This window comes from Cricetulus griseus, chromosome 5, assembly GCF_003668045.3.
Source record: "Cricetulus griseus strain 17A/GY chromosome 5, alternate assembly CriGri-PICRH-1.0, whole genome shotgun sequence".
Lineage (NCBI taxonomy): Eukaryota > Metazoa > Chordata > Mammalia > Rodentia > Cricetidae > Cricetulus > Cricetulus griseus.
This window is the reverse complement of record NC_048598.1, coordinates 33,347,173-33,373,438: the sequence shown is the minus strand read 5'-3', so window position 1 is coordinate 33,373,438 and position 26,266 is coordinate 33,347,173. Positions and strand designations below refer to the sequence as shown.

The following is a 26,266-nucleotide window of genomic DNA, read 5'->3' as shown; positions in this document are numbered from 1 at the left end:
CAGGACAGGCACTCAAACAGGGCTGGCCTTATCTGGAGGCAGGAGCTAATGCAGAGGCCCTGGAGGGGTGCTGCTTACTGGCTTGCTCAACATGGCTTGCTCAGCCTGCTTTCTTGTAGAACCCAGAACCAGCAGTCATGGGGTGGCACCACCCTGCGATAGGCTGGGCTGTCTTCATCAATTACTAATTAAGAAAATCCTCTGCAGGCTTGCCTGTAGTCCAGTCTTGGGGAGGCATTTTTCTCAGCTGAAGCTCCCTCCTCTCGGGTGACTCTAGCTTAAGTCAGGTTGATATAAAACTAGCCAGCACAAGCATTGAAAGGACCACTTCCGTGGATACTGAAATAACTTAAAATGACAGAAACCTTGGCAAGGACAAAGATCCAGACTGTGAGGGTTGATGGAAAGAGGAAGATGGTGTAGCTGCTGCATGACGGGGGCAAGGTGCAGAGGTGGGAAGAATGGCCTGATGGTATGAAATAATGGACTCTCTAAAGTCACAGAGTTAACGGTTGGTGAAACCTGGCTATAAAAGTGCTCCATCTAGCTCCTGAGCCCGACTCCTAACTACTTTGCTAGTTACTAAAACACGAAGTTATTTTTACATATCAAAACTACCAATTGATGTTTTTACCTGTAAATAAACATTGAACAATGGGTGCACTCTCACGAACACTTAATTTTACAGCCCTTGAGATTTACGTTTGGAAGATAACAAGTGACGTGCCATCATCCATCATCACAGCGTGTGTGTGTGTGTATATATATATATATATATATATATATATATATATATATATGTGACATTAGAAATGCACTCTCTATTCACCAAATGGAAATGTGAACTATAAAGCAAACAGTATTCTTGAGTTTATTCTATGTGTCATAAACTGTACTTAAGACTTGTTCTTGGCAATCAAGTACTAATGTGTCACACACACCTGGAGTCCTTGCTAGTATACTAAGTAAGATTTTTTTCCAGATATTTTATTTTATCCATCAAAATATTCTAACACTCACTAAATTAAACAACCATTGCCTTTGCCGACCTTGCTGACTAGTATCATAAATCCATGACTACTAGCCTAAAATAGGCTCTGAAATCGACCATTGATTGGCATCTGCACATTTTATATATGGTTATACTAGGCTGTAAAAACCAAGTGACTTACTGAGGTTATGCAGTGCAATGACTGTCTCAGCCAAGACTAAAGCCATGTCTGTCTAACCATCAATCACTTGTGTGATGCAATGACACCACCAATAACATAGTAGTTATCATGACCTTTACAGATGGTGAGGGGGATATGTTATCTGAATACTTAATATATTTGTTATTGTTCTAGGTTCTGTGAAGAAAAGAGCTGGCAGGAGGGGGGAGGCTTGAATTTTAGGAAATCATCCTTAAGCTAAATTTAAATAGCATACAATATGCCGCACAGTATTAGTTATCTACAACATACAATGATGACTGAGGGAAATGCACTATTTACTAGTTCAAACACAATTATTATTACCTAATGGTGTAAATTAAGAGTAATGTAAATTGGGGAAATACAGGATTCTAGGTAGAAAAGTATCTAGGCTATACCAGAGGCCCTGAGGCTATAATGTATCACAAAAATACTTGGGGTGCTATTAACCATTATCATCCTTATTACCTTAGATAAAGACACACATTTACGCACCATTCCCTTTTGATTCCATCACTTGATATTCTGGTCAAAGGCTGTGATCTCTGTTTCCAGTGCCCTATTCAATAGAAAATCTGGGTTTGCACTTGGGCATATAAAGGACTCTCGTGTGGAGCACAGTAGTTAGTCCCATTTTGCAAAGAAAGAGCCTGAATGAAGAGATTTTTGAGCCTTACACATAGCAGGCTAGTCATACAGGGCTTCTTCTTACTCATTTAGATGCTAGTTACACAGTGGACAAAATATCAGAGTCACCAGAAACAATGCCAAATAGGCAGTTAAGTCCATAGCTGACTTTCCTGTGGACCAACACATCCTTAGGACTGGGGGAAAAGAGAAAGTTGTAAACAGAAACTAAAAGCTGAGAAATTGTCAGTGCTTAGAGAAGAATATACAGGCTGACGGTATTGCCTGGTACATAAACAGGAAAAGAAAGGCAATGAGAGGTTGCTAATGTTTTTAGATTGGATAGTTGTGTGTGTATCCTTCTGACTGCCATACCACCATTCCAGTGAGTTCTGTGGTAGCTTGCATTCTGCTTCTGTCTGAAGCAATGATTCTAAGACAGTTGCTGAGTTGATCTGGGTGGGCCTACATGGAGGCTATCTGAGGGGAAGGTTTCAGGGCCTTCATTTATCAGAATAAAAATCATGTAACAAGTAAAAAAAGAGATATTTTCAGACTTTGAATTCTGCCCATTTTCTGACCCAAGACAATGCAGGTGTATTGCCCAGTGCAGCACAGAGAATAGTAGAGGCAGCTATCCAAGAGGAGACAAGAGATAGAGAGATCATTTTATGGCAGGTTCCTGCACCATGTGTGGCCTGACGCTGGCTATAGGTTCCAAGGTGGAATGATGCCCTCTTCATACAGCTAGCCTTGGCATAGTCTACTTCACTCAGTGGTAATGGCCAGTCCTGCTGGCAGTGCCAGAATAATAGAGACTGAAGCGACAATCTCTGATTTGATTAACAGTGCCTACCATCTCCCAGCTTTAGCCTTGAAGAACCAATGTGACTTATAACCTGCTTAGATGCCTCTGTGTCCTGGCCCACAATCTGATCGAGAAACCTAGGATATGTCAAACAATTATTCCATAGTTATTGCTTTGCTAATGATAGAGAGGACATTCTCTTCTGAACTCTGGGCCTGTGGAGACTTGAGCTGTGGCTGCTAAAGGAATCCACCGTGTGTTTAAGTAATGTGTAGAAGACAAAGTTCACAGTGTGAGCAGCAAAGAAAGGAGAGGGACATTACTAACAGCCTGTAGATTGATTTCTAACCATAAGGGGCAGCACTGCTCTGATCTGGGATGGGTTTCCTTGTGTTGGGGCCAGAGCATTTTTCTTTCTTGATTTGATGCAAGGAGTTCTAATAACAGAAACCTTTCCATTTGGGGTTAGTCCCGGATCTTCAGCTTCAATGTATTTTTGCTACTTTTATATCTACTTCCTCATTACTTCCTGCTATTCCTGAATCACGATGTAGCCACCCTAGTGCTGTAAGCCAAGCTCCCCACCATTATTCTAAGCCTTGCCAAACTCACAGCCTTCTCTTCTCTGGATGGCCCAGCCAGCATGAAGCCTGCTTCCTGAAACTCCACCCCTCTTCTCTGTTAACACTCTCTACTATTTATCTAAACGAATATGTGTTTCTTCAGAAAGACTGCTGACTCCTTGGAGGACAAGAATCTTCTTATTCCAATTCCCGTTGCTTAGTGCCACAGTTAACACACAATAGGCCTCCAGAAATATTTGGTAAATGAATCAAGTTAAAATCCTCATCTTTGGCAGATCATGCCTGATTAATGGGGAGAAAATAAATATTTCTTTTTATGCCTTTGCTGGTGCAATCTGCAACTCCCCGAATTCTCTAGGAATTTTATCATATTCTCTTCCCTGTGTGATTAGTGTCAGTACTGAATAGTTAGCTCCTCTGGTAGGGATGGAGGGACTTGGTTTTCCCATGCTCACAACTGTCTCCTCTCCTGCATATTCAAATGTGTCTGCAATTTGAGTTTGGAGCTGTGCTGGCATTGCATCATATCTTAGAGCAAGATACACCTTCCTACATGACAGTGGTTTCTAACCTTTCTAAAGTTGCAACACTTTCATACAGTTCCTCACGTTGTGGTGTCCCCCAACCATAAATTATTGTGTTGTTACTTCATAAGTGGAATGTCGCTACTGTTATAAAGTGTAATGTTAATAATTGATATACAGTACATCTGATATGTTACCCATTGGGGTCACAACCTTCATGTTGAGAACCATTGCTTTATAGAAATGGAGAAATCACCCCTTCTTATAAGATTTATATTTGATCCAGATAATTAGCAAATTTAACATATTTAATAACAGATTCCTTGACACTCATTTAATGCTAGACACTGTTCTGAGCATATAATAATATGAACTAGTTCCTCCTCATAACTACCTACCAAGCAGAAAATAAATGTTTCTCTTCTGTTGGCCTCATTACACAGATGAGGACATAAGGATACAAAATGGTTAAGGAACTTACCCAAGGTCATTATAGGGATTGGTGGTGTCCTGGAATTCAAATTAAGCAGGCTTACTCCAGAACCTAAATGCCAACCATTCTGCCCTCCTGCCTATAAATGCAAACGGGGAATCTATATACCACATATCGGAGCTCTTCCTTTATCAGTTGATTTTGCTTTTGAGTGAGTCAAGAGCTGGAGGCCTCTTCTACTTTCATGGAGAAGCATGGAGATATCTGCTTAAATGTCTCCATGCTCACTGATTCATTGACTGCGTCTTGAAGATAGACATATGTGTGTTCAATTCTTATTCACATTGTAATCAAGCCAGTCCTGCCATTCGCTTCCTCAAAATACATTTTCAAACAACCTAGGAACCATGCCAAGAATTTGCTTCAATTCCACATTGTACCAGTTTTGAATCTAGAGATGACTCGAAGGCAAAAACGTGTGTTATTTAAAATTATTAAACAATATTAAGTGAATATGATACTGCCCCTAAAGAAAGAAAATGAAATGCAATGTCTCTTTTTATTTTTAATTGTTCTAGTGTTTAGGATCAGCTGGGTCATTTTCTCCTCATAAATTTGATATTTTATTGAACTGGTTCATGTTTTGGAGTGCTCAGGCGTCATCTCTTACTGTTCAGCCAAACAGAAGCAAATTCAAATGCTATTCTGCATCTGTATATGATGAAAGGAACATAGACAACATCTGGTGGGGGAAGCTGTTGCTTTGATGTGGGGGCTACTCATTTTGCTATGTTTGGATACTTTTGAAGCCTTGGATATTTCTAAATTGAATCCTAGGAAGAGTGTATTTATAAATAGCAAGCATAGAAATGAGCACATTTGTACTGTCTTATTCCTTATATAGTCCTAATAGCCCACACTTCCTCTTACTGTAGAGCATGGGCTCTCCTGAAGCTTTAATAGCTTAGCTGGTTATAGTTAGTTGGTGGTTCTCAATTTGGTTTATCCCAACATACCATCTGATAAAAACCATTTTAAAATCTCTTGTATTGTTAATAAATAATACAAGCTGTGAGCATACAAAATTTCAACAAGTAAATAGAATGTGTTAGTAATAATTAAGTGAGAAACAGCAAATAACTTATAGTGGGATAATAACTGTTTTAACATGTAAATATTGTATTACAGCACAAAAAAGTGCCACTACAGACATTTATACATAATGTAATTTACTTAATATGAGTCATAATGGTTATGAGATATATAATGAGAAAAATAGAGACTGATGAATTTTGCTGTAATACATCTAGTGAAATGGTACACTACAGTGGTCCTAATATTTCAAAGGCAGAGGCAGGAGGGTCAAGATGTTAAAGCTACCCTCAGATATAAAGTGAGTTTGAGGCCAGCCAGGGCTATGTTAGACATTATCTTGGAAAAATAGCAAAACAAAATAAATGCAAACCAGTATATGCTGTGTTGATGAATCAATGATTATACAATGTATAATTTCCCCTCAATCTGCATAATAGCTACACACCTGAGATGGATCTTCTATTAAAACTATACAAGCTACTTTGTGTTTATACGTAAATGGAGTTAGCATTTGGGTTCCGATTTACAAGCAGTTTTTAACCACTTAAGCAAATGGCCGTATGACATTCAAAAGCTTGCAGGACGTGGGGACATTTTATGTTATGAAGAACCATCTTGGGCACTTCAGTATTCTATTCATCCTATCCCTACCCTTTAAATGCCAGTGCTGTTCAACTACCCATGTATCATTCAAGAACAATCCTTTACATTTTTCTCAATTCTGTCTCCTGATAAGCCTTGCACTGGCAACCATAGAGTTAATGATTAATATTAGATTTAGACCCACATAATAATTATAATATATTCTCTGACATTTGTAGCCCCTAGGAAACAAAAGAATAGCCAAAATAAATGTTCAGTAATTGGATTAATTATGAGACTCTTCCATAATTATGCTTCATAATTGAACGACTAAGTCCACTCAGTGCACACAATAGCTCAGTACTTAGCTCAAGTTCTAGGCTTTAGGAAGACTTGTTGGAATGAATAGCTCATTTGGGATTTCCATGGCTGAGCTAGTGAAAAGATACACATTGTTTAAAGGAGATCGTTCCTACTTTCTAGAATGCTTGCCAATGCCCAGATGTTTGCTAGCAGGGCGGAGTTGAAAATGTCTTGAAAAGAACAATTGCTTCTGTTTGTGTAAGTGCCATTAAAAATGTTTAGCTACATCTGGAATATCTCAAACACTGAGGACCCTCACGTCATTTTGAGTAGGGAGAGAACACTGAAGACTCTGACCTGTGACCTAAAATTTTGCCTAACCTTCATGAGGGTCTGTGAAAGTGCTATTATTAACCCATACTTGTATTTATTTATTTTTATTTATTTAGCAAATGAGAAGGTAGGGTCAGCAAGGCAAACTATCCACCTTACTCAGACAACTGACTCAGTAGCAGAGCAGCCTTGGAATACAGAAATGGCTAGTTTCAAAGAACTTGGCTTTTTAAAAGATACCATGTCTCCCCTCACCCCCATCTTTCTTAAGCAAGGTAAACATGGGTTTCTGTGAATATACAACAGATTACAAAAGGTTGTAAATTATGGCTAAATTCCATCTTATTCTGTACAACAGCACTGTCATGTCTTATCAATTTCTGCTTTCTTGGTAATTCAGTGATTGTATTTTTTAAAACTAACTTTGTTTTTGGTCCCTTTCCTGGGCTCACATTTATGAACTTCTTGAGGGCAGGGAATATGTGCTCTGCATCTCTGGGTCTTTAGAGCTTAGCACAGTACCTGACATGAAGAGAGTGTTTGTTGAATGGACTTTAATTGAATGATGTTTCTCCTTTTAGGCCTTGGCCTTACACAATATTTCAGCGAGGCTTTGACCTGGTTTTGGGAGAGCAGCCCTCTGATAAAATATTCAGGTAAGTTCACATCCAGGGACCTGCTTGTATCTATCAGTCCAGTGCTCCACCTCCCACTGAACATTTCCAGTGTTAAATGCAAGACACACTTGGACTTGTTATGTCTATTAGAACACCAGTACTTCACCCAGATCATACCCAGTAGCAGGATGGAGGGCTGTGAAGTCAGACAGATTCTGTCTGGGTCCGAGTTCCTTCATTGCCAGCTCAGCGAGCTTCAGTAATGTGCTTAACCTCTCTGAGCCTCCAGTTTCCCCATTTGTTAAATGGGGCTATATTACATGCCTGGCTGGATTATTGTGAGGGATATATGAGATAATACGGGGAAAGTCCCCATCACGAAATCTGGCACAGAACAGGCAATTAATGTCAGTTTCTGCCTCTCCACTTTACATCTAATTTGCACCTTCCTCATAGAGCCTTGAGTTGTTCAAAATTAATCTCTCCCGCCCCTGCCTCCCTCTATTCTAAACTCTACCTTATTATTATTTTCTTTTATCTATTACCCTCCTGATCAAATTTGAAGATTCTAGTCCCTCCCAATTTCTACCTGAATATCTGGTAATAGCACATATTACAAAGAGTCATAAGCAAAGGGAGAATTTGGGTGCCAGCCATGAACTATTGAATTTTCATAAAATTTAATTCACACCAGGCCTTTTCTGGAACACAAGCTTATTTCCAATCTAAGATCTTATTGTTCATTCCTGTAGTCAGTTTGTCCTTCACTTAACATACATTTACCATGTACCTACTTAGAGCCAGAGACTGTGCTTGGCCTGGTAGTATGGACTTGGTCTTCCTCCACTTTTGGAGGAAGTGAACAGAACTTCACAGGTGGATATTGTCAAAGAATGTGTTCAATTACTGCATGACATTTCTCGAAAGATGGTGAGTGGTGGAGGATGGGGGGAGAGCTTGCTTCCTTGTTACTGTAGTCATGCAGTTGGCTGAGGTTCACTTATTTCTATATTCTCTAACTCCTTCTCCATCAGTCATACCTAGCTTTGGTGTTGATGTTTGCCCCTACATTCGCCATCTTGAGTTCACTACCACTTGCAACTTGTGCCATTCCTCCTCTTTACTTAGGACAAACACAGTTACAGTTCACATTTATATGAACACTTCTTCAAATGGCCTCTACTTGTCCTTCAGTCTCCTGAGTATCTCTATCCAGGGCAGGTTGGGTCAAGGTAATGATGCTGGATGCAGGCTGCATTTGAATACTTGAGCTCTAGGAGAAATCAGCAATAGTTACTATACTTAAATTTTCTAACACTGATATTGTTTTTTCATTTGGATGACTTTACCCATTTTCTCACTGTTCACCTGCCAGGACCATTGAATATAAAAAAGCAAGGTGATTGGGAACCAACAAGAAGTTTTGTTGATTAGCACAAATAAGTGCTCTGTTTCCTACAAATTGTAAATAATTAATAATAAAAAATAAAGGTTTTGGTCAAATCTCTATAAGAGCAGAGCTTGCATATGAAAATATGTTCCACCTCCACAAACATTTTTTTCTAATTTATTGGCTGACAAGTGGATGTGACAGCCACACACGGCTACAGAGGGGAGCAGGTGTGTGGCTTAATCCATGACTTCACTGCCTCAGGAGCCAGTGGGGTGATCAATATGTTATTAATAATTTTGGTCACTCACATGACAATAACTCTTTTCTCAAATGAATACAATGGGTTGTGCTTCACTTATTTTGGGCATTTTTAAATTAAAACCATTCTGGCATCTAAGCCAACCATTTACCAATGGAAATTCTGAGAACAGTTTGATCTGGTCAGTGATGAAAATTGGTTATTTGCTTGCTGCTGTACTGATTCATGATTTTATCATGACCAATTCCAAGCCACTATATATTTCTCTAATCTGTGAAATAGAGTTTAAATTCTGGCATTCAAATCTTTCTACCAGTGAAAGTTAACATTCAACTATTAAATAAGTTGCTCTTCTCCTGTGGAATTTTCCATTCTTGGACAAATCTATCTTCTACTGTATCCAATTCATTGTATCCAATATTTTCTCATATTTTATCATTCAGCAAGATTGCATATTTTCCTTCTATTATAAACATTAAACATTTTTATGGTGCAGACCAGGTCTCCAGATTTGTTATCTCCTGAGCATCCATCATCCCAAAGCACTATTTGAGATGCTGTAGGTATGACCTTGATAGACTTGTAAAGAAGATGCCTGTCTTTAAGTTCTCAGACTTGCCCAAGAGGTGGTCTCTTTTATCCTTGGCCCTTTGTGATAATCCCTAGGCTTTATAAGGACTAATGCACCCAGTACAAATCAACTTATTCAAAAGTACTGGAAGTTGTGCCCAGGGAATGAGTACTTTCTAATGACATCATGGTAAATTTCGTCTACAAGCATGATTAATAAACATTGCTATAAATCTCCTGTACTGTTTCATAATGAATGACTATAGTAGTTAATTGTCAATTAATTTATCTCAGATTTACTTTTAACTTGGCTGTTTGCTTCTGAATGAAATGGTTACCTTCTTGAAGAAAGAAGTGGTTCCACAGAGAGCTTTACAGATTTGATATGGTTTTGAGCATGAAGTAGGTCTTTGGCAGGTATATGTAGGTGGTCATTTTGGGTATCTCCCAAGCTTTTGAAATCAGACAAGGAAAGACTATGGATGATGAACCCAACTTTGAAAACCAGAAATCCCAAGCTAGACACAAGAGAGCCCTCGTTCACCCAGCTGTGTTTTTATATCAATGACATTCTCATGATGCCTCATTGTGAAGATCCATTTATTCCACTGGAATCTCTGGTGCTAAGAACTAGTGCAAGCCACTTTTTTCATCTCTGTGACCTTCCCTCCAAGTGTATACCTTCATCTGTGAAAATAACACTTTGTCCTAGAAAAAAACTGGCCTGGGGAATGGTGAAGACACCAGGTCAAAAGCTATTATGTTTTCCCACACTCTATTTTGCACCAAGCTAGACCACAGGCTTATTCTGCCCAACATTAGCTAATGAGTGTTTGCCTCTGAACAGAAGTTTCTACCTGGGTTTCATAGGGACTGTGCAGCTTAAATCTGAGTCCTCAAAGCAGTGGTCACCACCAGCTGTCTCTAGAGAAGGCACAACGTGGGCGAACATTCCAGATGCTCACTCAGCTCCCTTTGGGTAGTGTTTTTAAAGTCACCCCTGCCAAATTTGCATGAATGAGGGGCAGATGAGATTTCAGAACACAGCTTTTTTTCTAACAGCTTAGACTATATTTGGATTTTGGAGTTGTTCAGTAGATTTTCAAGGGAAAGAAAGTTTTAGAATTTCATAGGCACCAGCCAGCATGGGCTGTCAGGATGTTGGAATCCATATCTGACCAACTCCATCTTTCTTTTCTACAAAGGGTTGACCTTTGGGGGTTGGTCAGTGACCTCCTTATGGTATTAAATGGTGGGTTTGTAAAATGGGGCCAAAGAACTCACCTTCGGAGAAGGCCATCATGAAAACAAATGAGTAATTCTGCCAAGTGCCTGCTTTTTTGAGAGTTCTCAATAAATGTTAGTTTCATTCCACATCTAACTTGGCTTTCCCTATGGAGTTTCACCTTGAGTCTATCACAGACTGGAAGAAACTATATTGCTTTTCTTGTTAACTAATAGAGCAGTTCATCTTCTGCTTCTCATGGAAACTATGTCTTGGTCATTAGATCCATCCAAACTCAAAGCTTAGCTCACATCTTGTTTACCACAAAAGATTAGCTTCACCAATGTATTCCCTATATTTGCACCTTTCAGGTATGTCACACACGTGCCATTGAAAATGAATGAAAGGAAATATTTTATTGCTTAGTTAATTACTGTTTACTGAGTGATGTTCTTAGTCTAAGAATTGTGTTAAGTGCCCACTGCTAGTTAAGAATACACATTATCCTTAATGACAATGAACCCAGAAAAAAGACAGGTGCAATTCAATACATGGATTGCAGCAGAGATTGTGTAATGTGGAAAGCAGAGAGTCACTTGCTTAGACTGAGTGTTGAAGACCAAGCTTCTGGGGGGACTTTCTGGAAGGGTTTGTGACTGCCAATGAGTGTTTAAGTGAATCAGTTGAGGTGAAGAAAAGAAAAGATAAAATCCAGAAAGAAATAATGATAGAAGCAAGAGTAATGGGATCAAAAGTGTAGAAGGATGTTAGGAACTGCAATCATATATTATGGAGGGAATGGAAGTATGAAACAGGGCTGGGACCAGAAGAAGCTAAAGAAGTGATTGAACTGACATCTTCAGAACTTTGAACTTTGCATCCACAGGACTATGTCGAATAGTTTCAGTTGGGGAAAGTTATAGATGGCTTTTTCTTAGGAATACTGTGGGATGGTTAGGCAGGATCCCCACTTTTCTATAAAAATAATTAACCATCACAAATGTACTAAAATCTAATGTAATAGGTTTTCCTAAAACCTGTTAACATTATACAAGTAAAAGTATAATTTTAACCAAAATAGAAAACAAAGGTCAATGTCCAATGAACCATCAGAATCCTGATGTCATTCAAACTTGTGGTTGTTCTTCTGAAATGGTACATGCTAATGCTGCCCTTGTTCAAGCTGACTACTCTAAGTGTCCACCTCAAGAATGTCCTTTACGAAGTCATACAAATGCCTGAAGGTTATTGTTGTGGGATATTTGTATACTGTGTGAAGATACATTGCTATGATTGGTTTAATGAAGGACTGATTGGTCAATAGCTAGGCAAAAAGAAGTTAGGTAGGATTTCCAGGTACAGCAGGGACTCTGGGAGAAAAGAGGTAGGGAGACAACAGGAGATGCAGAGCAAGTAGGATGTGCAGGAGGAGAGGTAACAACCATGAGACGTGTGCCAGAATGTAGATTAATATAAATGAGTTAATTTAAGTTATAAGCTCTAGTTAGGAGTAAGTCTAAGCTAAGGCCAAGCTTTCATAATTAATAAAAAGTCTTCATGCCATTATTTGGGAGCTGGATGAACAGAGAAAGACTAGTTACATACTTTTCTTGTACCCAATGCCAGCTGCTCAAATTCTTGTCTGTACAGCAGGGCCTCTTAAAAAAGCCATGTCTCTGCACACTGAGCCTACCTGAGGGACTGCTTTCTCAGGCCTTATGTGGGTATTTGAGCCTCATATTAGTCACCATAAGTAACAAGTCTATGCTTCAATACACTTTTAATTTTAAGTCCCAGACTCAGGGCACCTTGGAAAGAACTCATCATCCCTGGATCACCCTGTTATTGCCAAAATATTACCAAATGGATTTGTGTGTGTGTGTGTGTGTGTGTGTGTGTGTGTGTGTGTGTGTGTGTGTAGAGGTGCTTCAATAAATATTGTGCCTTCAATAAATATTCCTGGTTGATTTTTTAGTGAATGAAGCAATAGCCTTTAGTATTCACCCCCACCCTCACACCAAGTCATAGGCTTGTCTCCTGCCTAGATGCAGAAAGATCTGAGAGCCTCCTACAGAGTGAGAAACATCTCAGAGCATTGCCAGAAGTTCAGAGGATTCAAAAGAGTAGAGGACTAAGAAACAGGGCAGAAATAGGAGAAATATCTACCAAATCAGGCCACATCTCACGTCCACAGAGATGTATCCCTCTCCCAGAATCCTTTGTGGTGTTGCTGAGACCTGTCTTCTTCTCTTTCAGCAATTCTGATGGCAAGGGCCATCATTCAGGTCATGAGAAGAAATTACACAGCTGGGCATCCTCAGTCTTTAGATCTTCTCCATGGCCAGCATTCTGAGGCTAGCTACACACACACACACACACACACACACACACACACACACACTCACACACACACACACCCCTACCACCACCACCACACAATCACTCATATATATATATATACATATATATATATATATATATATATATATATATATATATATATATATATTCTGATTTCCTAACATCTCAGGCAACCCAGAGAGAAGAGAAGACTGTGTGGGCTAGAAGAGAGAGGAACAAGACTCTGAAATGTGGCTGTGACCAGTATGCTGATGGTGCCAGTGCAGTGTTCTGCTTAATTGCACATATCCTACCATTGTTCCTCCCTCCACATCAAGTTGGGAGGAGACACTAGGCTGCTGCTGCCTTGTAATATTCCACCCACATTAGCTTTTATCCCTTAGACTATTTTTTTTTTACTGTGAATACAGAGCATTTTAATGTCTTTGAGATGAAATGAATGAATAAATAAACAAATAATCTCTCCTGGTTTCCTTAAGCTCTCCCTTGAAATGCTGATTGATTCTTTTTTTTCCTTTTAGCTCTTGTTGTAAGAATAAATAAAAAAGAGTCTTCCCTGCATCCCATGGGTTATCATTGTTAGCTCAGGGTGTGGGTAGGAGTTCAGAAAATAAATCTGGGCCTGTTTTGTTCATTTGTTCTCATTTGTTCATCGTTCTCTTCTCACCCCTGGGGGCTCCTAACTTCAGTCACTTCTGTTCCTGTTATACAGAAGCCAGAAAAGGAAACCTTTTTCCTGTCTTTTCCTTTTCAGAGCTCCCCCAGGCAGGGAGAAACCCTGGCTGCAACTGAAGATATACAGTCACAGGATGAGGATGGGGGTGGCCAGTATCCCTTCTCAGTTAAACTGTTTCCAATTTTTATATGACTTAACACAAAGGAGGACGAGCTTTAAACCTGAAAAATCTGAAATCCACTTTTTATGACTTGATAAAAGCCACTTCCGATACCTGGTGAATGGGTACCATAATCAGATCTTCTGCTCTTTGGCCCGATGAGTGGGATGAGGCCCCTCTATCTTCTTCTGACTCAGTCATGCTATCCATGTCAGACAATTTCAACTTCAAGGGATGGGGAGGATGAGAAAGGAGCAAATGATGATAGAATTCCAGATCCTCTGGTGTAGTTCCTATGCTACCTCTTAACTACTTTGGGCGTGCATCCCTGCAGGCACCTGGTGTGTGGGTCCCTGCAGAGTCCTCAGGAAGGCTGAAGAGGAGGCAGCTAGTGACAGAACGCTAGTGGGCAGTTATACTCAGCTGTAACCAGTGTGTGTGTGTGTGTGTGTGTGTGTGTGTGTGTGTGTGTGTGTGTGTCTGTCTGTCTGTCTGTCCACACAGATTTACCTACACCCTCGGGGAAGGCATGTGGTTGCCCCTCAGCAAGAGCTTCGTGATTCCACCAGCTGAGCTGGCCATCAATCCATCAGCAAAGTGTAAGACTGACATGACTGTGATGGAAGATGCTGTGGAGGTCAGGTGAGTCTGGCTGAGGGAGTAAAGTGGCAAATGACCTGAAGGTACCAAAACTGGGGGTGGGGGGACATATAACAAGCTGAAGTTGGCAAGCTGCCTTCAAGTTCACCGTATACACAGACAGGATCTGCTATTTATCTGGGTCAATACTGTATAACCCAAGGCTCATTCACTGGAAGAGGACATAAAATTAGAGTTTGTAACCACTTCCCACAAACCTCTAAGACTGACAGGCAATAAAATGTTAATATCCTTGCTTACATTCAGATCTCCTTCTTTGACCAGGCATTATAGCATTGGCTCATTTCCCAGATATGGTGAATGCCCATGATTTGTTAGCTCAAGGCTTTGAGTATGGCTAATCTTCAATTTTTATAAAAGAGCGAGACTAGAAAAAGCAGACCAGATTGGAACATGGAATGTAAGAACACTTGTTGCTTTTGGAATCCCTTGATTCCTCCATTGCTTCTTCATACAGAGAGGAGCTGATGACATCATCATCCTTTGACAGCCTGGAAGTCCTCTTAGATTCCTTTGGGCCAGTGCGTGATTGCAGCAAAGACAATGGAGGCTGCAGTAAGAATTTTCGCTGCATTTCAGATCGCAAGTTGGACTCTACTGGTTGTGTGGTATGTCAATTCTTCTATCCTACAGGTTTTTGTATAGGGTGGGGGTGACACATGGTATTATCATAGAGAGGAAAACATGGGTGATAGCCAGCTGTGACCATATATTCTAAATTAAGAACATTTCTCTTGATAGGAATGAGGAGTTAATCAGTCCACCAAGAAGTACCTACAGAGTACTACTAGGTGTTCTAGATCTTTTCAGAGGAGCTTCCATATATTCAATAGTAGAGTTCAGTCTTACAAGATAGTTGGTAGGAGCTATCTGAAGTTGGTCCCCAAGCCTAATAAGAAACTTTAGGAGAAACCCACCCACAGCTAGGGAAATGAAAAGAGTAAGTTATACTAGAAATGGTAGATAAAAAACATAAACAAAAATGGCATCAGGAGTGAGAGAGATGGCTCAGCTGTTAAAGACTAAAGCTGACAAAACAAAACAAAACAAAACAAAACCAAGAGTTTATTTCTCAACACCCATGCTTAGCTCTCCAGCTTCCTCTCTAGGAGCAGGCATCTCTGAGAGTTAGATAGAGGTAAACCTTGTTTACATAATGAGTTCTAGGACAGCCAGGGCTACATAGATCCTATATATTGTGATTGGTTGGAGTTTACATCAAGGAAGTCCTGCTTTTTTAAATAAAAATATGGGTTTCTGTTTTATTTTGCTTTTTGTTTTCAGATCTATAGACTTAGCTACTTTAAGAACAGGTTATATTGTTAACCAGTAAGACTTCTGGGGCTAAGATGTTCTATGCTATCTCCCAGGTTATAGAAATGAAGATGGTTCTGGATCAGGAAGGTAAACGGAGGCAGGAGCTGATGGAACCATCAGAGCTGGTTCCTATATAATGGTCATTTCTGTTTCTGCTAACACTATCATCTGTTTTTAGTCCTACCTTCTTTAGAGGTTTAGAGGGAGAATCATGAACTACTTAGGAAGGTAGAGGGGCTGCGTCAGGGAAGGATGGCAGGGAGGATGTTCAAAGAATGGAGGAGGTAGGGAACATTCATTCAGACACCATCTGCAGTATTGGCTTAGGGGAAAGGACTGGGAACTTCCATCCCTGGCAGTGGGGTGGGGTATGGTGCCCCATTTAACTTCCCTTTCTGACAGTTGTGATGTGGGAGAGGACCCAGAGCATGAGAAAGCTGTGAGGCTGCTGAGCCAACACCATCTTTCACCCTCCTTCTTGCCCAACTCTGAGCATCTGTTCCATTCAGGGATCTGCTAGGTGTCAATGTTGAATGTCTATCTGGTGTCCAGGGTGTAATCTCCAAGATGGTACCAACTAAGCTGCAGCCAGGAGGGGCCTGGCTTACATCAGAAAGAAGTGGACATGAAGAAAAGCAAAGCAAAGATAAAGATGCATGGCAGATAGGAGGGTCTGGCAGGTACCCAAAGAGGACAAAGAAGAACAGGGGCATGGGAACTCTTGGGAAAATACAGTTAAAGCACCTGTTAGTTCATGACTTCCACAGGCAACCAGGAGGTGAGGTGATGCCTATCAGTTTTCTCCTCCTCTGGCTAGTTCCACCCACCTGAGTTTCCCAGGAGACAATTTCACTGTTCAAGTGAGCTCTAAGATGAAGTACCTTTGTTTTTCTATTTACCCTGATTTCAACCTTTCATTCCTTATTATTTTCTGGGGTCATTTTAAGTACTGAAACATGACCCTGTACCTATATGATGATCCTCCCTTGTCCATCCTCGGTAGCCACCCACATATGGTTTGCATATTCATATGCAAGAATTGACTTCCCTTTTCTTGCTGCTTCTTCCTATCAGGACCCTTCCTCCAGGGTGGGAATGGCCTGTCAGGTGTCATTGATTGGCCATCCTTGGCCTTTCACTTGGCATGTAGCTGTGCTGATGGAATCCTACAGTTTCCACATTGTAATCTGTGAGACGGAGCTAGCAGGAATAGTTCTGATGAATATGCATTTGCAGAATTGGAGCCACTGCAGAAAGTCACACAATTATACCAGTACTGCATTAGCATAATTCTTTGAAGTCACTGCTCCACGTGGCTCCCAGAGGGAAAGGGGCCAGGCCGACTGGCAGACACATCCCATTCACTGTTTCTCATTGGCTATGAAGCATATGATCCCTAAGCAGAAGGGTAGAGTATGTGAGAACTAACACATGGCATCATGAGGCTTGTGACCCTACTGAAAAGATGTCTAGGGAATCTGAATCTACATCCGTATTGTCTACAAGTCCTTGTGTGTTAGCAGAGGTGGGCCAGAGGCAAAGGTAATCTGTACCCACTACAGTTTGAGAATTGACTCACCTCTGCATATGGACCCTTATTCTCAGTCTTTTGTGTGTTGAATGGGAAGACTTCCCAAGAAAGATATATTTTTAAGAAAAGAAGAAAGCGTGAGAAACAAAAGCATGCTGGATCTTTAGGAATCTTGGAAGGAGTCAGAGATATGGACTTTGAAGAAGATGCAGCCATGTATTTTCTAATTTAACCCAAGCCAGACAGGGAGGATTTATGTTATGTCCATGCTGCCTGCTCAAAGAATTCTAGAATGAATTCTTTCTTGGAAAGCTCTTTCAGTGATATTTCAACTCCCAGGGGTTAATTGCCTCCAGTTAATTACCCTGGTGTTTGTATAGTCTCTGAGAACAGGAAACAAATACCTGTGAAAGGCAGAAACTTGTGCAAACTTTAACACATCATTACAAAAATACAACTACTCTCCGCCAACCAGGGACTGTGAATGCTTCCAGAGGATTCCCAGAGCATAAGGGTACCACCCGCTACTGATGGCCAGACCTTATATTCATTGTCCTTAAAGTCTCCTCCATGAGACACCTTCATATTGTTGTTGGAACAAATTACATTGATTTTAGTGGCTTACAGCTATACAAATGCATTATACAACAATTCTACATGTAAGGATTCTCACTGGGCTGAAGTTAAGGCATAGTCAGGGCTGTATTCCTTTCTGGAGGTCCCAGAGAGAACTGATTTCTTTACCTTTTCAGTGTCTAGAGTCCATACACTTTTCTCAATTCAGGACTCTGTTTGGTACATCTCTAAAGCTAGAAATACTGTATTTTTCTAACCATTATTCTGCAACATATTTCTCTTCCATTCTATATCCCTCTTCCACTTTTAACAACGCCTTCGAGTACATCAAGTGAATCTAAATAATCCAAGATAATCCTCTCATCTAAAGATCCTTGATTTAATCCTATCTGTAAAGCCTTTTTGGCCCTGTAAAGTTAGCTGTGCTCTTTTTTATGATTATATTCCAGACAAGCTTGAATGAACCATCCATGAGTAATGGCAGTGGGAATTGAGTAGACTTAGCAGATAGAACTCCAGCTCCAGCTCCAGTTAACATGAGGGTTTCCTTATCAATTATTATAGTGTGTGTGTGTGTGTGTGTGTGTGTGTGTGTGTGTGTGTGTGTGTGTGCATTCATGCCTTTATGTGGAGGCCAGAGGGCAACACCAATTGACCAATTGTCTTTCTTAATCACTCCCTACCTTATTCTTTAAGATGAGATCTCTCACTAAACCTAGATCTCGAGAATTCTGTAAGACAACCTCCCCGAAAGTCACAAAGCCACAAAAATCCTTATGTGTATATCTCCCCAGTGCTGAGATTATAGATATCCATACAGACCAAGTATGTATTTCTGTGGGTGTTGGGGATTCGAACTCACATCCTCAAGCTTGGGCAACAATCGCTTTACCGACTGATCCATCTAGCCAATCCCCTTCGTTCTTATCAAGCCTACCTACTGAGTTTCACCATAAAATGTGTCTTGAAAGTTAGACAATTACTATCATGGCTGTGCCAGAAATAAAGGAAATAGGGAATCCCACATTTCTTCCTCATCTACACACTCACCCTCATGCTGAAAATGCCCAGCAAATGCTTTTGCTTTGTAAGACCTTGAAATACACTAGATAAGTAGACCATGGCCACGCATGGAGGTGTGTAGACTGTTATGCATTCTTGTGTGTGGAACGCATGGCCTTCCCTGCCTGATCATTCTGTTCTAATGTCTGCAGAATTGCTCAGTGACTCTGACACCCTCCTCCACATGGTTCCCCCTAACATGTGTCGTTTTACCTTTGCTAGAGCACAGATGTGCAGGGACCATTCGAGATGAGGATTTCTCCTTCTCTCTGCAGGACAATAAGTAAACTAATACACTTCAGAGATTTCTAGAGAAATTGGGGCAGGGAACCACAGCCGCTGAAATATAATTTTAACTACATCACACTTTTCCCCTTGGGAGAAGGCCTGCACATCTCAGACCAGCATGTCAAAGCCCATCAAGAAATTGTGGAAATCATCACTGGCAAAATGAATGAGATTGCCACGTAGTAAAAAAGAACCTATTTCCAGTAGAAAATGTGGTCGCATGCCTTATGAATCATCCAAGTAAGGTGAGGCAAGCTCAGCTGCTGGAATCTGTCCCTCTTCTCCCAAGGGACACAAATAAGCTCCATGCATCCATCACTCATATCCATTTGCCAACAGAGTATCTACTTTGTAATCTGGAACTGAGATGTCTGTGGTCTCCGATTTAGTCTCCTAAGTGATTAATCAACCAAAACTCATTGGAAGAAAAAGAGGGGGAAAGATGGCAAAGAGAAGGATTTGAATGGGGAAAATCATTTTAATCTCATTAGCAAATTGTGCCTTAGACTAGTAATGAGTCAAGAAGCCATGAACATCTCATGAAAGATGATTAACCTTGTGTGTTTTAGGGGTCACTGAAATATGAGCTCATTTATTAGACCTTCCTGGTGGGGGAGGGCCATGGCTCTAATAAATGGAGTTTTCTTTTTCAGTCTATAATTCACAAAGTACCTGGGACTGCCAAATATAACCTATGCAAAGTAGGGTTGACATATGACCTTGGGACTCTCTCCTGGGCAAATGGTTCTCATTCAAGGACCAAATGGAAGGATTATCCACAGCCAAGAGCAGAGACCATCCAAGTCTTGCCAACAGAAAATGCAACTTTTATAGACAAGAGCTCCTCTGACCCCATGGCTGGGGCTGCACCTACTTCCAGAAGCAGAACCACAGTTGACTGTAGCCTCTCTTTATATTCAGATCAAAAATTTGAGGAAACCTGACATTTGAATGTATTAAGAGAAGGAAGATACGTGAGAAACCAAATTTATTCCATGGATGCTTGAATGATTAGCTCCCTAGGGAATGGGTGCTCTGGTATCAAGAGCTATGAAGAAATCTCAGTCTTTCATTTCAATATTGTTTTTTCTGGAAATATTTCTAAAATTCTCTGAACTGCCGCCCAAGTTAGTTACAGTACAATAAAGATAATTGCATCTTTCTCAGTGACTGAGGATCTTGTTTTGCCTTCAAGGTCATCATCTAGACAGCTTGCAGTGTTTTGTCTTAAAATAGTTCCACTAATAACATGGTGTGTGTGTGTGTGTGTGTGTGTGTGTGTGTGTGTGTGTGTGTGAAGAGGAACACAGGAAAAGTATTATGCTAAATCTATAAGTCCATAATTGATCCAAGAATATGCTTCAGAAGTGGCTTAAAATAATCACATAGCAGATCTACAGGCTTGTTTTACATTGTTTATGCATGACCTTTATTTCTTCCAAGGAATCCAGATTTTATCACAGGTACACAGCAAAATCTCAGAAACACATACAAGCCCAAAGTTGGTTTCTGCAATTTCCTATCATGGTGGCCTTAAACAAGTTTGTTTTTCTGAGCTACCTATAATATGGAGAAGATAAAGTGCACCTGTGTTGTTGGGACTGCAGAAAAAATACACATAGACAAAAATGGACTACAGAAAGAATTGCCTAATTCTTTATGGCTATGGTTAGTAATTTAGTTTACTTATAAGAAAAAAATCAATGTGGAAAAAATATCTAATGTTGTCTTCTTTCTAAATCTTTTAAGAATATGTGAACATCAGGTGGTCCAATTAGGAATAACCTTGGTCATCTAGGCATTAGGGCCAGGCAAGATGTGAATATGCCAGGATGTGGAACTCTGGAACAAAGCCTACTCATGTTTCATTCAGTGAAGTCTTTGTCAAAAGTTGTGCATGATGGAGCATTCTGAAAAAAAAAAAAAAAAAAAAAAAAAAAGCAGGTGGCTGAGAAGCTGGGGAGTCCTGGCTGGGGAGTGATAGAGCTATCTGGTGTGAGGGTGGAAATTATGTTAAGCAGTATTGGCAGGACAACTGGCTTTATCTCTGCTTGATGGCTTCTAACAAGCTTTATAAAAGGGGATGGGGGGAGAGCAACTCCTGGCCACATGTACAAGACATTTAATTCCAATAACACTTTGTGTTTCCATACCCAAATCATGCCTGGGGAGCCACATGGTGCCTAAGCCAGACCCCTCTGGTAACACATCTGGATGAACAGCTGGGTGGCCAAGGAGCTTGATGGGGAGCTAACAAATCGTGGGGTGCAATCCTCAGCTTCTTCGTTTGCTTGTTTGCGATCATAACCATTATGGGGAACATCTGGGTGTACACAGCATGTGCTAGGCCTTGGAATTGGCTTTAAATGCTGCCACCTTCCAGCTTTCCATCTGCCTTCTTGGGAAGAGGGGATGGACCAAACTGGGGGCCTGGCAGGTCCTGGGGGGGCATTTGTTTAGGAAATTGTAGAACTGGTGTCAGTAAACAGTGTATACCCCACTGTGATCATTGACTGGGGAAGAGGGAGGGAGGAGAGGTGGCTTTTCAGAGACACATCTGCTGAAGCACTAAGCTCTGTGCTAAGCCAAGGTGCCTGGCAGAAGAGAGAGGACAAGCCAGGCAGTGGAGAGTGAAGACAGACTCATCATCACACTGTGCCAGGTTTCAGAAGTTTTGTTTGGGTCTTGGAGGAGTGTGCTTGCAGGAAATAGGATAGACTAGATAGATAGGTAGATAGATAGATAGATAGATAGATAGATAGATAGATAGATAGATACTGATGATATATAGATATCTATATAGATAATGGATAATAGATACATAGAGTAGATAGATGATACATACATACATAGCTAGATATATGAGAGCTAGCTAGATGATAGATGAATTGAGAGATGATACATAGGTATTTGATTAATAGATGATAGATAGATGGTTAATAGATGATAGATACACAGATGATTGATAGCTGATGGACAGATACACAGATAGATAGACAGACAGATAGGATAAGATATAATCATTAAAATCTTGCATTTTGGAATCAAATCTAGACATGCTCTCAGCTCTGCCCCACCCTAGCTGCTTGAGCCTGGCCTTCATGTATGCCTTCTGCCCAGTCTGTTAGAATCAGTCTTTAAAAAAAAATTTGTTTAAATTAGAAACAAGATAGTTTTACATGCCAATCTCCATTCCCTCCCCTTCCCCTCCTCCCCTGCCCCCCACTAACACCCTACCTATCCAATACCATTTCTGCTCCCCAGGGAGAGTGAGGCCTTCCATGGGGATCTTCAGACTCTGTCATATCCTTTGGGATAGGGCCTAGGCCCTCCCCCATGTGTCTAGGCTGAGGGAGTATCCCTCTATGTGAAATGGAATCCCAAAGTCCATTCCTATGCTAGGGATAAGTACTGATATACTACAAGAGGCCCTATATATTTCCAAGGCCTCCTCACTCTCACCCACATTTATGGGATCTGGATCAGCTCCCCAGCTGGTTTCCCAGCTATCAGTCTGGGGGCCAAAAGCTCCCTCTTGTTCACATCAGCGGTTTCTGTGGGTTTCACTAGCATGGTCTTGACTCCTTTGCTCATCACTCCTTCTCTGCAACTGGATTCCAATTCAGTTCAGTTTTTAGCTGTGGGTATCTGCTTCTACTTCCATCAGCTGCTTGATAAAGGCTCTGGGATGGTATATAAGTTAGTCGTCAATCTCATTATTAGGGGAGGGCATTTAAGGTAGCCTCTCCACTGTTGCTTAGATGGTTAGTTGGTATCATCCTTGTAGACCGCTGGACATTTCAAGCAAAATTAGACGCTAGAATCACTCTTAATATTAATACACAGCATCTTCACACAGGCACAAGGATTCAGGTGGCAAAAATTAAAATAAAATTTAGAATTAGGATTTTAGAGATTCTAGTACAATAGTGGAGGTTCACTTGTCCTTGAATGAGAGTAACACAGGAAATAATGAGAGAAAATAGTGCAGGCTCAGTTTGCAGACATCACGCAGAGTCTGGGTGTGACATAGGAGCCACTGAGTCAGTGTGCCACAGATCATCTGCCAGGGATTCAAGTGTGGGCTTTCTTGAAACAGCTATGAACCTAGGAGTTAAAGACTCTGTGCCTCAGTTTCCTCATATGGGTCACCTTTCTCATCTCATGGTCTTGTCTGAGGGTTGGACCTTAGGGTTTTTTGCTGCTGTGGAGAGACCCCATGACCATGGCAAGCCTTATAAAGAAACATTTAATTGGGGGTGGCTTGCTTACAGTTTTAGAGGTTCAGCCCATTATCACCATGGTGGGGAGCACAGTGGCGTGCAGGCAGATGTGGTGCTGGACCCGGAAGCCCTACATCCTGACTGAGGGGCAACAGGAAGTTGACAACTGGAAGCCTGAAGCTTGAGAAAAGAGACCTCAAAGTCCACTTCCACAGAGACACATTTCCTCCAACAAGGCCACACGCCCTAGTAGTGCCACTACCCTTGGGGGCCCTTTTCTTTCAAACCACCACAGTTGGATTAAACAACCAGGTAGTCCACTTGCTGAGGTCTGTGAAAGTGTTCCTGGGGCTCACCTTGCTCCATGACCTTTCCCAGAATCTGAGGATTTTATGATTACCTCCTTCGCTGTCACCCTTGAGAAGTTGACTGGGGACAATTAAGGCAGAGAAGCAAACGTTTCACATTAAAACTATCTGGCCAAACCCAAGCACAGCACCCAAGCTCATATAGTAGGTGCTGTCTGCTGTGTGGCTTCCAAAGGGTATCTTTGAGATAGCAAAGTGATGAGCTTAGGATTTCCTACTGTGAGAGGCTTCACAAACTCTTCTTCAAGGCTACAGGAAAAGTCTCCTTCCACCCTCAGACTGGCAGCCCCGGCTCAGTCCATTTCTCCAATGTCGCTAACTGGTACCAAAACTGATAAAGTGCCCTTTTAATGTGAAGTTCAAACAGCACCGCTGCTTTCCCTAGTCCCCAGGAATCCCAGCTTAATGCATTTTAATTCTGGCCCATCACTTCCCCTATCCTGCCAGCCTGAGGTCCAATTGGGAAGCAGCCCTGCAGCCCTCTTCTCTTGCTCTGTCAGCCACATAGCTCCATGGCAGCCTGCTCAAAGCCAGAGGCTTAATGCAAATGTGTATGAGTTGTGCCCAGAGAGAAGCAGAAAGACAAAAAAAAAAAAAAAAAAAAAAAAAAAAAAAAAAAAAAAAAAAAAAAAAAAAACTCCTTGATTTTTAAAAGGAGGCAAAAAGGCTACAGGAAATCCATGGCTTATTTGCCAGGGGTAAGAGTTTCACACGCAGTAAGTGGCTGCACTTGGATCTCTTGTTTTACTCACTTGGGTGGATGCTTTCTGGTTGTGCCAGTGCCCGTCAGGACTCAGCCCCATGAAGGACAGCTCAGGCTGCTATGACCGCCATATAGGAGTGGACTGCTCGGATGGTTTCAACGGCGGCTGCGAACAGCTGTGTCTCCAGCAGATGGCGCCTTTTCCAGATGACCCCACCTTGTACAACATACTCATGTTCTGCGGGTGAGTGGGCAGCCAAGAGACTTTGGTGCTGAAACCCCAGTCCGTCCTTGTGAATGGACTGGTCACTGCCTAGGCTCTAAGGGGAAACCCGGCACTATAGGATGAGCACTTGGATAGTCTAACTGAGAGGAACCTTACGGCAAGTCTAGTCCGGAGGCTACAGAAATGCAGCCTTTGGCTCACCTGAAAGGAAAATTAGCCATGTGGTTTACATAAATCGTTGCCCAATTAAACCAGGATGTTACAAGCTTTGCCTTTGAGGAACTAATGATGTGTCTTGTGGCAAAAACTGTTCCCATGGTCCAAAAACCTGAGAAAGACTATATGAAACTCCCGATTATCAAATAAGGGAAGGAGGAGTGGTTTTAGAAAAATGGAAACTCCAAATTCTGCTCCCAAAGTCCCCATGCTTTGAATAGCCCTCCCTCCTTCGGCAAAGTTATTAGTTCCTCCTGGTATACAGCTCTTCCTGTGATCAGCTCTCTCCCCCATCCATGTGAGGGAACAGGGTGGGCGATGCCACCCCCATTTTCACAGGTGAGAAGAGGGATGTCCAGTGAGGTTAACTATCTCCCTCAAGACTGGAAAGCTAGTAATGTGAAGATGAGGAGCAAAATTCAGGCCCCTTCTGACTTTTTAAAAGCTCTGCAGTTTTCTCAAAATTTAAATTTGTATCGCTAAGTAAAATTATATTTAAAACCATTTTCATGCTATATTTATCAAGTAAATAAAGATTTAGCCAATTCTGCTATGCCCATAGATTGCTTGTCTGTCTTTTTCTCCCTTCCCACCCTCCCTGCTTCTGCCCCCCTCTTGCACCCCACCCCGTTGCTATAAGTGAGCTGGGGTGCTCACACACTACACTGACCACTAGTCTGCCGAAGAAAGTAGCATTTAGGTTCGAGTCTTCAAGGATCTCACCATCTAATAAGCTTGCAATGAAAATCAATGTTTATAGTCATAAAACTATGTTAGGGGCTTGCTAAAAGCCGGTGCCTGCTGAGTAACCATGAAAAGATTTCCAGTGCACTTGTAATGTTATTTTATTGTATTTTATCTCATTTCTTTGCAATTGAGCAATTTTCATATTTAGTTTCTTGTAAAATCCCATTCCATAAATAGAAGCTTGCTCTAAATTTTAATGTTCTCTATAATGTGACCATTTAGGTTGACACATTTCAATTAATGGAAGCAGACTCAGCCAAAGTTACATCCTTTATTTACCGTATATACATTTCATCACCCCCTTGTGTAGAGAACCTAGTTAGGTGTTAGATACAAGGGGACCAACAGGATGCCCAGCCTGGCCTTCCCTCTCAAAAAAGTTTGCTGTGCAGTACTTGAACAGAAGAATGAGAATTGAGGCCATATGGAAAAGACAGACAGTTGTTAAGATGTTTAAGATGGACTGAAATGGAACCAGCCAGCTTTAACCATTGTCACCTAAACTCTGGTTTATTTGTCTAGAGGAAGGAACCACTGCAAGGTCTTGTCCCAGACCTCCTTTGAGTCCCAGAATTAGTCCTCTGTGGATCTTGAATCATACCCATG

General features: G+C 41.2%; 1 protein-coding gene across 2 annotated transcripts in view; it reads left to right on the top strand.

Annotated features, from left to right (window-relative positions):
- Window positions 1-26,266, top strand: part of Astn1 (astrotactin 1) — a 310,253-nt gene that overhangs the window by 203,852 nt on the left and 80,135 nt on the right. For both annotated transcript variants that reach the window (XM_027417274.2, XM_035445652.1), the window contains exons 9-12: window positions 7,064-7,138; window positions 14,248-14,385; window positions 14,861-15,011; window positions 24,549-24,715. In XM_027417274.2, coding sequence (XP_027273075.1) covers window positions 7,064-7,138; window positions 14,248-14,385; window positions 14,861-15,011; window positions 24,549-24,715 — 531 coding nt within the window. The remainder of the gene's footprint in view (window positions 1-7,063; window positions 7,139-14,247; window positions 14,386-14,860; window positions 15,012-24,548; window positions 24,716-26,266) is intronic.